The 10,638-nt window shown below is 49.3% G+C and overlaps 1 protein-coding gene across 1 annotated transcript; it reads right to left on the bottom strand.

Moving 5' to 3' along the window:
- Positions 1-7,506: 7,506 nt before the first annotated feature.
- Positions 7,507-8,785, bottom strand: LOC130466147 (uncharacterized). The gene is made up of 3 exons (XM_056834851.1): positions 8,480-8,785; positions 8,193-8,383; positions 7,507-8,117 (listed from the first exon to the last, which is right to left on the bottom strand). The coding sequence occupies exons 1-3, from the start codon at positions 8,598-8,600 to the stop codon at positions 7,524-7,526; spliced, it is 906 nt and encodes a 301-aa protein (XP_056690829.1). The 5' UTR covers positions 8,601-8,785; the 3' UTR covers positions 7,507-7,523.
- Between the last annotated feature and the right edge of the window lie 1,853 nt (positions 8,786-10,638).

Below are 10,638 nucleotides of genomic sequence, written 5' to 3'. Positions count from 1 at the left end.
AGTACTATAAATATTCCCACTTCCCTAGAAAAAAGGGTCACAATCAATACATTCTAGAGCAATTGCTGCTCTGCCTTCTCTCTACTTTCTCTCTCTATAAAAATACAATCTTGTTTAATCTGTAAAAGTTACCAAGAAACCTCCCAGGTATCTCACCGGAAAAACCCCACAACATTTGGCGCCGTCTGTGGGGAGGTACGGTAACATGGAAGATCAACGACAGGACAACGATGCTGGGCGGCCTACACGCGTAGAGCGGCCACCCCTCGAAAGAGAAATGCCGGCTGAACATCATACGCCGGCCACAAGAATCACTGAAGATGCCGCACGTACATTTGCGGCCGGGCACACCCCTCGTCACACTGCCGAGGTAGAGGTGCTCAGCGAGGAGGACGACCAGGCCAATCGCACCCCTCCTGGAGGACACCTGGATCCTCGGGTGGATACGGTAATAGAGGAGAACCCTGATATGCCTGTCTCTGTGGGTGCTCTTCGGGCTATTTTGGCTGAGTTCCAAGCTGATGTAGGGAAGACAGTTAATGCTGAGGTACAGAAGAGTATGCTGATTTACACCACTGCTGTGGCTGCAAATCATGAGAGGCCGGCAAGCAATAGGCCAACACTTTCTTTGCGCCCCCCAAATGTCTGGACCAGGCTGACAGGCGAGGACCTAAGGAGACAGCCGCCAACAAGTCAGCCAAATCAGACCATGTCTTACCTACCACGCCGAATGCCACGGCGGCTGATCGGAGAAACGTCCCGAGGACGTGAGCAGCCACGCGCAGAGCAGTTGCCCGACTCTGAGTCGGAACTTTCTGACACTGGGTCAACCCCCGTCATGCCGGATAGACCTCTCCCTCATCCAACTTATACGCATCTGAGCCAGGCACGTCCAGGGGCCACCCGTCCAACCCGCCAATCTCGCGGACGCGAGTCCTCCCTGCGGCTACCTTACTCCAGGCGTCAAGACCCTGTATATCACATTCAGGAGGGGGTGTCCAACATGGCCCTAGGGCACACCACCCCTTTTGCAGACTCTATCATGAGAGCCCCGAGGGAACCCAAAGTCAAGCCGCCTAACATTGATGCTTACGATGGTACCACAGATCCGGACATGCACCTCTTGGTTTACCGGCATCACATGTATGTCCAAGGAACAACTGACTCAACTTGGTGTAAGTATTTCCCGGGCACACTCAAAGGAGTAGCCTCTAAGTGGTTCGAGAGACTTCCAGCCGGAACTATTCGCTCTTTTTCGGAGCTCGAGCTATTGTTCTCTACTCGGTTCATGGCTCACAAGGAAGAGAAGAAGACGAGCATGCATCTGAGTAGGATTCAGCAAGGGAAGGACGAGTCCCTGAGGAGTTATGTGAAGAGATTCAATCTAGAGGCAGGGCAAATTCCGGATTTGCCAGATGGTGTTGCATTCGATAACTTCATTCGAGGGCTTAAAAAGGGCTCTTTCAAGTTTGATCTGGTAAAGAAAAGCGTCCGAACAATGGCAGAAGTGCTGGATGAGGCGGAGGCCTTCATTCATGCAACAGAGATTTGCAGCGTCCCGAAAGACCCCAGAGGAAGTGATAACGCCGAGCTAGCGGCAAAAAAGGAGAAATTTGAAAAGAAGAACCGGCCTAACGGGACGTGGGCTATTGCAAAAGAATCAGACAGGGCCCCCGGAGCGGCAGGTCAGAAACGGCCCAGAACTTATGATCGGGAGCGTTTCGAGTATAACACAGACATGTACACAATCCTGATGGACGTCGGGTCCAAATATGACATTGATCGTCCATTTCCCATGAAGTCACCACCAGAAAGTAGGGACCCCAAACTGTACTGTCACTTTCACAGTGACATTGGGCATGACACCAATGAATGTAAGAGCTTGAAAAGGGCATTGGATGGCCTAGCCACCAAGGGGTTCTTAAAAAGTTATATCAGCAGGAACACGGGAGGTTCTGGCAAACCCTTCTACAAGAAAAACAAATCCCCTCCCTCGGAGGAAGATGGAAATCGTACCGACCCAGAGTGCGTGGCAGTCATCTCAGGAGGATTGGCCGCCGGCGGGCCGACCATGAGGGGCCAGAAGGATTATGCCAAGCGATTGGGACAAGTGATGCTGTCCGGCAAGGCCACAGTTGACCCGTTTCCAAAAGTTGAAATCGGCGAGGCCGACCGTGGGAAAATCTCCACCCCGCATGACGATCCTTTGGTAATTGAGTTAAAAGTTGCTAACCTAAGGGTTAGGCGTATTTTGGTTGATACAGGAAGTTCGTCGGACATAATTAGTCTAGAGTGCTTGAATCGGCTGCAACATGATCCCTCAAAAATTGAGAAAATCCACTATCCCATTATAGGCTTCGGAGGTAGTGTCATCCACCCAGTCGGCATAATTACCCTTCCTCTGAGGATGGGAAATAAAAAGGAATCTCGGCAAATGGATGTCCGTTTTCTCATAGTGAAAGATCTGACGGCATATAACATCATCTTGGGGCGTCCCACGTTGAACAGGGCAAAGGCTGTCATTGTGACTCATCTGATGCTTCTTAAGATCATTTGTGACGATGGGAGCGTCAGCACTATACATGGTGACCAGCAACAAGCTAGAGATTGCTACCTAACCACCTTGAGTCCAGAAGCATGGGGGACGGGTGAAGAGAAAGGAACGTCGAGCAACAAACGAAAATGTGGCGACACGCAACCCAAGGTCGTCAAAGAAACATTAACTATCTCAGCAGGGCACATGGAAGAGAGACGCCCAGAGCCTGTTGGGGCCCATTTCAATGTGGTTTTAAACACAGACAAACCTGACAGAGTAGTGCCCATCGGGATTTCTCCTGACGACCCGCTGGAGGCAGAATTGGTCCACCTTTTGAGAGAATTTGAAGATATCTTTGCTTTCACGGTGGACGAAATGCCGGGTATTGACCCTGCTGTGGCCGTCCATAAGCTGAATGTGGACCCAAACTTTAAACCGGTTCGTCAGAAGAAAAGGAACCATGGGGAAGATAGAAATCAGGCGGCAGCCGCGGAAATACAGAAGTTGATGGAGGCTGGGTTCGTCAGGCCTAGTCAGTACCCCGACTGGGTTGCTAATGTGGTCCTCGTCAAAAAACCTAATGGTACCTGGAGAATGTGTGTTGATTACACCAACCTCAATAGGGCATGTCCAAAGGACAGTTTCCCATTGCCCAAGATTGACCGGCTCGTCGACTCTACAGCGGGGCATGCCATGATGAGCTTTATGGATGCCTACTCAGGGTTTCACCAGATTCCGTTGTGGCCTGACGACCAGGAGAAAACGTCATTTGTTACTGAACAAGGCCTTTACTGCTACAAGGTGATGCCGTTTGGGTTAAAAAATGCACCGGCCACTTTTCAGCGTCTTATTAACACTGTGTTCATTAAGCAGCTCGGCAGGAATATTGAAGCTTACATTGACGATATGATCGTAAAAAGTAAGCTGAGGGCGGCGCATATAACTGATCTCAGAGAGACATTTGAGACTATTCGAGCTTACAACATGAGGTTGAATCCTAAGAAGTGTGTGTTCGGGGTGACGGCAGGCAAATTCTTAGGTTTCTTGATTGATGAAAGAGGAATTGAAGCCAACCCAGACAAAATCCAGGCAGTAATTGATATGAGCTCACCAAAGACAGTGAAGGAGGTCCAGCGGCTCACAGGTTGCTTGGCCGCCCTGGGCAGATTCCTTTCCAGGGCTGGAGACAAGTGCCACTACTTTTTTAGGTCTGTCAGAAAGAAGGCCAAGTTTGAATGGTCGGACGAGGCCGAGGCGGCTTTGGTCAGATTAAAGGAGCACTTACACACCTTGCCTCGTCTTGTTAGTCCCTTGCTAGGAGAGACTTTGTACATGTATCTCGCCGTGTCCGAGCACTCGTTGAGTGCCGTTCTACTGACAGAGAGGGAGGGAATACAGATGCCGGTATACTTTGTCAGTCATGTTCTTCAAAATGCTGAAGTTAGATATCCTACAGTGGAAAAGTTTGGCTTAGCTCTGTTCATGGCCAGCAAAAAGCTCCGTCCTTATTTCTTAGCTAACAAAATAGTGATCTACACCGATCAGCCGCTCAAACTGCCCTTCACAAAGCTGGAGGCGTCAGGACGAATGCTGAATTGGGCAATAGAGCTGAACGCCTTTGATATCACCTATGAGCCGAGGAAAGCTGTCAAGGGGCAGGCATGTGCCGACTTCATTGTTGAAATGACGAGGCCAGACTTTGCCAAGAATACAAGCACAGTGTGGACAGTGTATGTAGACGGCTCATCCACACAGAATGGATGTGGAGCAGGGATAATCTGTCACTCCCCAGAAGGAGATACTTTTGAATATGCTATGCGATTTAACTTCCAGGCGTCAAATAATGAAGCCGAATATGAAGCCCTGCTTTGTGGCATTAAAATGTGTAAGGCGGCAGGCGCCGAGGAGATTGTAGCACTATCTGACTCCCAACTGATTGTGAGCCAAGTTAATGGGACCTACGAAGCTAGGGATCCGACTATGGTCAAATACATGCAGGCCGTCCATCAGGAAGTAGAACCCCTGAAAAGTTTTGAAGTAAGGCAAGTCCCTCGCTCGGAAAATAACCAAGCTGATGCCCTGTCAAAGTTGGCAAGTTCCGCGTCTTGTGATACCCCTCGGCACGTGTTCTGGGAGGTAAAAGAGCACAAAAGTGTTGAGCAAATGGAAGTGGAAACTCTTGACAGAACGTCCACATGGATGGATGACATAGTAAACTTCAAAATGAATGGAGTCTTGCCCGAAGACTCAAGGGAAGCGGCAAAACTTCAAAAGAAATGTTCTTGGTTTGAAATGTGGAACGGCACCCTCTACAAAAAGGCCTACTCCCGTCCTTTGTTAAGATGTGTAACACCTGAGAAGGGGCAGGAAATTTTAGAAGACCTTCATCAGGGGTTGTGCAGCTCGCATATTGGTGGAAGGGCTTTGGCTGAAAAGGCACTTCGAACCGGCTATTACTGGCCGACCCTTAAGGAGGACGCAATCTCACTGGTCAAGAAGTGTGACAAATGTCAGCGCTTTTCTCACCTAATACATCAACCGGCACGAGTTCTGACGCCCATTATAAGCCCAATTCCATTTGCTAAATGGGGGATGGATCTCCTAGGCCCATTCACGACCGCACCAGGAGGAAGGCGTTATGTCATCGTTGCCGTAGATTACTTCACCAAATGGGTGGAGGCAGAAGCGCTCAAAAACATAAAAACTGCTGATGTGAGAGCATTCATTTGGAAGAACATCATGACTCGCTTTGGGATTCCACAGGCTATCGTCTTCGATAATGGGCCCCAGTTTGAGACGCCTAAGCTGAAAGAGTGGCTGGCAGATCACGGTATACACACCTGTTTTGCATCAGTCGGACGACCCCAAGCCAATGGTCAGGTTGAGGCGTTCAACAAAATTATCTCTGAAGGAATTAAAAAGAAGCTTGACGAAGCCAAAGGTCTATGGGCTGATGAGCTGCCAAATGTCTTATGGTCCATCCGCACCACGGCTAAGAATTCAACCGGTGAAACACCCTTCTTGCTAGCCTATGGCGCCGAGGCTGTCCTACCCATAGAAATGTGTGAGCCAACGTTGAGAGTCATGCTGTATGACGAAAATGCTAACTGGGAGACAATGAAAGCAGCCTTGGACTTTCTGCCCGAGGTTAGAGGAAATGCAGCGCTCAGACAACAGCTGTACAAGATAAGGATGGCAAGAGAATACAACAAGAGAGTCTCTAATAGAGTGCTCAAAGTGGGAGATTTTGTCCTCAGAAAAATGGAGTCCACAGGACGAGCAAATGAACAAGGTAAGCTGACGCCCACTTGGGAGGGACCTTACGAGATCTATGATGAAGTTAGAGATGGAACCTACCGCATTCAAGACATGCAAGGCCGCCCTATTTCACGCACTTGGAATGCCGACAACCTCAAGAAATATTTCTTCTAGATATGTGCTAAGCCTTGTCTTACTTACCACGATCCATTGCCCAAGGGGCGGCCTCTAATGGTCATAGTAGGGTAGTAATTACTTTTGTAACCGGCTAAATTCGCCTTGCAAAGTTATAAATAATACTACTCTATTTGTCTCGTAATATTTATTGTTCACACAATGAATATAAACATATACACTCCAATGCATAACCAAAGCCTAATTGTATGACGGCCTGAGAAGTGGCCCAGATTAGCAAAAACTCAGCAAGACTAATTGTTTGAAGCCTAAGAAGTGGCCCAGATTAGCACCAAGTTGTAGGCTGATCACCTATCCAACTCCCCTCCTAATATAAGCAAGCCGCTGGCCGACCAGTACAGCATAATACGTGCCAGCGGCATGAACAACTTTGAAACATAGGTTGTTCGCTCAAAAGCCCATCGGCATGAACAACTTTGACACATAGGTTGTTCGCTCAAAAGCCCATCGGCATGAACAACTTTGAGACATAGGTTGTTCGCTCAAAAGCCCAGCGGCAGGAACAAACTTTGAAACATAGGTTGTTCGCTCAAAAGCCCAGCGGCATGAACAAACTTTGAAACATAGGGTGTTTGCTAAAAAGCGCGGCGGCACGCATGTTTGGCCGGCCAGTCCATTTGACGAGCATGTCTAGCGGCAATCATACCTATTGATTGACTTGCGTCAATCAATATCATTATAGACACGCTCGCCAAAGAAAGTGACGACCAAAGTAGGGCCTAGCGCATGCTCAGTTGCCAGCGGCACCAACCACTTGGAAACAAAGGTTGTCCGCTCAAAAGTTCAGCGGCACGATTAACTTCGAAACAAAGGTTGCTTGCTGAAAAGCGCGGCGGCACGAATGTTTGGCCGGCCAGTCCATTTGACGAGCATGTCTAGCGGCAATCATACCTATTGATTGACTTGCGTCAATCAATATCGTTATAGACACGCTCGCCAAAGAAAGTGACGACCAAAGTAGGGCCTAGCGCATGCCCAGTTGCCAGCGGCACCAACCACTTGGAAACAAAGGTTGTCCGCTCAAAAGTTCAGCGGCACGAACGTTTGGCTGTACAGTCCATTTGACGAGCATGTCTAGCGGCAATCATACCTGTTGATTGACTTGCGCCAATCAATATCGTTATAGACACGCTCGCCAAAGAAAGTGACGACCAAAGTAGGGCCTAGCGCCTACTCAGTTGCCTGCGGCATTAACGTGCTTAGTGTACACTCGGATGCACCTTGGCAACCATACCTATTGATTAAGCCTATTAAGCCTATTGATTAAGGAATAATCAAATTATGAAGAGCAAGTAAATGCGAGAAAGGAGAAACATCAAAAAAAACCTATTTACTTATAAAACAACGCCCGTAGAAAGGCGTGTGAAAGTAGCTCAGAATTCCTGACCAGGAAAAAGAAAGAGAATTGTTGTGTGCTCAGCAGGCACAATGATACAGACGCCATCAGCGCCAAAACGTTACAACATAATTGTTTTTGCCCTTAGGCACGGGAACGCTTGAATAAAATTTTAAAAAAAATAGGAAAGGAAGCAAATCAGGGGGCGGCCGCATCGTCCTCGTCATCAGATGATACAAACTCTGGGGGCGGCTGACCAAGACGTTCAGCAGCCAACACAGCGGCACTGTGCTCCATTCGCCGCTGGAACCACCCAAGATCATACTCTGACATGTGGCTCTCCCAGGCGTGCTTAACAGCGTCCTTGGTCGCTTGTTCCCCCTGATCATAGGATTCCAGAAGACGCTCACGCAAGGTGCGAACTTGCGATCTGGCCGTCTCTAGCTCCCCACGAAGATGCTCGGCTTCCTCAGCCGCCTCTTTGACCTGAGGGTACTCCCGCAACTGGTCCTGAAGCGCCCGTATTTCCGCCGCCGCTGTCTTGGCCTCCTCGACCATTGCCACCATGTCCTTGTCCTGCGCCAAGATCTTCTTAAGCAGCTCGGCCTTGTCAGATCTCAACGCAGCCACCTCCTTCGCTTGAAGGTCTATGGTCGTCTGCATCTGCAGGCGGACCTCTTCAATGGACTTGAACGCATAGTCACCATGGTGGGTGGACTCAGCCACCTGAGCTTTGAGCTCCTCAGCAGTGCGGGTCTTCCAGCTCTTGCAGAATTCCATGCGGCAGAACAACTGCAGAAGAAGCTACATATTAGTAAATGACTCTAAAAGGGAAGACAAGTACAAGCAAGTTGGAAATAGACTTACGTCGAGAAGAGTGGCCTGGATCGCACCAAACTGGGCGTCAGTCTTGCGGCCAGGAAGAGAAGCAACATACTCTGCGGGGACGGCCTTAAAAACCTTGCGACATATAGCCGCCCTATCCTTTGACGAATAGTGGGGAGTAGCAGGTACGTTCTCATCCTCGGCAGCAGCTGCATCCTTCCCTTTGTCTTTGGCTATAGGAAAAACAACGGCCTTAGGATGACGCGGAGAGTAAGAAGAACTGCCAGAGGAGGCTCGATACGTCTGAACGACGTTCGAATAATACTTACCGCCCGAAGACCTAGCTCGGCGGGCCACCTCCGCCGGTATCTGAGAGCGGACGTCGGCCGGGATTCCCGAAAGAGGGTCCTCCACCAAGTCCACCACCAGAGACGGCTTGTCCACGCCCATCTCTTCGTCATCAGGGCATCCCCCCTCAGCAACCTTCGACTCGTCTTTCTTCACGAGACGGCGAGGTAGGGGTTTTGGCTTCTTGAAGGTACTCGGAGTCTCCGAGCCAGCCGGCACAGCTCTCTTCTTCAGCTGGGACAGAGTCGTCCCCTTCTTCTTCCCTGACGCCCTAGCCGCGTCTTTAGCTTGCTAAAAAAGAAAAAGGAGAGTCAAATATTAGGCCTCGTCATCTATCGCAAGTCACTCACAAGATAGTGGCTCGTCATTAAAAAGGACGCCCGTCTAAAAAATGACGAGGCGTACCTTATCAATCACAAGTCACTCAATAAATAGTGGCTCGTCATTAAAAAGGACGCCCGCCTAAAAAATGACGAGGCGTACCTTATCAATCACAAGTCACTCAATAAATAGTGGCTCGTCATTAAAAAGGATGCCCGTCTTAAAAATGACGAGGCGTACCTTATCAATCACAAGTCACTCGATAAATAGTGGCTCGTCATTAAAAAGGACGCCCGTCTTAAAAATGACGAGGCGTACCTTATCAATCACAAGTCACTCACAAGATGGTGGCTCGTCATTAAAAAGGACGCCCGCCTTAAAAATGACGAGGCGTACCTTATCAATCACAAGTCACTCGATAAATAGTGGCTCGTCATTAAAAAGGACGCCCGTCTTAAAAATGACGAGGCGTACCTTATCAATCACAAGTCACTCACAAGATAGTGGCTCGTCATTAAAAAGGACGCCCGTCTTAAAAATGACGAGGCGTACCTTATCAATCACAAGTCACTCACAAGATAGTGGCTCGTCATTAAAAAGGACGCCCGTCTTAAAAATGACGAGGCGTACCTTATCAATCACAAGTCACTCAATAAATAGTGGCTCGTCATTAAAAAGGACGCCCGTCTTAAAAATGACGAGGCGTACCTTATCAAGTGCAAGTCAATCGCAGAAAAGTGGCTCGTCATTAAAAAGGACGCCCGTCTCAAAAATGACGAGGCGTACCCTATCAATCACGAGTCACTTGAAAAAACACTAACTAAGGGGCCCGTCAATAAAAAGTGACGAGGCCTACCTTAGCAAACACGAGTCAGATATCAGGATATCGGCTCGTCACTAAAAAGACGTCCACTGTAGACGCTGGACGGGAGAAGTTTAACTTGCAAAAAACAACAACCTAAGAGAATACTCACCTTCTCCTCCAATTCGGCCTTGGCTTTCTGCATCTTGGCCTCATAGATGTCCGCCATCCAATCGGTCATATCGCCCTTCCCAATATTCGCCGCCGATAACTTGCTCATTCCTTCCTCTGTGAACAAAAGAAATCCAAAGTTAGAAAAAATGAATAGACCAACGCGGAACGGCACATAAATTGGCATACAACCTCGAGTCATGGAATATCCTAAGCCTACGGCCGCTAGAAAGGCCTCGTTCCGAAACTGGCTAATGTGCGGCAACCACTCGGCCGGCACATGGAAACTCTTATCCACTGTTAAGTGGTAAGTGTTGGCCCTGAACAGGACCATTATCTGATCCCACTCTTCGGCAGTAAGGGGGGGGAGGGGCTCGTCACGATCCATGAAGTTGGCGTCACAGTTCCAACGGCTCATTCTCTCATACATCTCCTGGTCGTCAGTGTAAAACACGACCCACCTCTTCCTCCACATATGCCACTTGCTGAGCTTGCCGACCACTGTCTGGTACGTACCACGGCTGCTCAGATTAAACCACCCTTTGGCAGCACTGGGGGAACGAGAGAGGGAGACCAGATGCAGAAAGGCGTTGAAGGACGGCTCCACGTCGTTCAGTGCACATTTGGCAATGTAGCCAAAGATATCCGCCCATGAGTTGGGGGTCAGCTGGGCCACCCCAATATTGAAACCATCTAACACCTCCACAACGAAGGGGTGTGGAGGGAATCTCATGCCGAGTTTGATTGACGCGGCATACACAGGGAATTCTCCCTCGGCAAGCAGGCTGACGGTCGAGTCCAGACCGGCCGGCACGCGCATTTGGTACCCTTCCCCCACGCAGAGGT

This window comes from Spinacia oleracea, chromosome 1, assembly GCF_020520425.1.
Source record: "Spinacia oleracea cultivar Varoflay chromosome 1, BTI_SOV_V1, whole genome shotgun sequence".
NCBI lineage: Eukaryota > Viridiplantae > Streptophyta > Magnoliopsida > Caryophyllales > Amaranthaceae > Spinacia > Spinacia oleracea.
The sequence above is the reverse complement of the archived record's forward strand: the minus strand, read 5'-3'. Positions and strand labels throughout refer to the sequence as shown.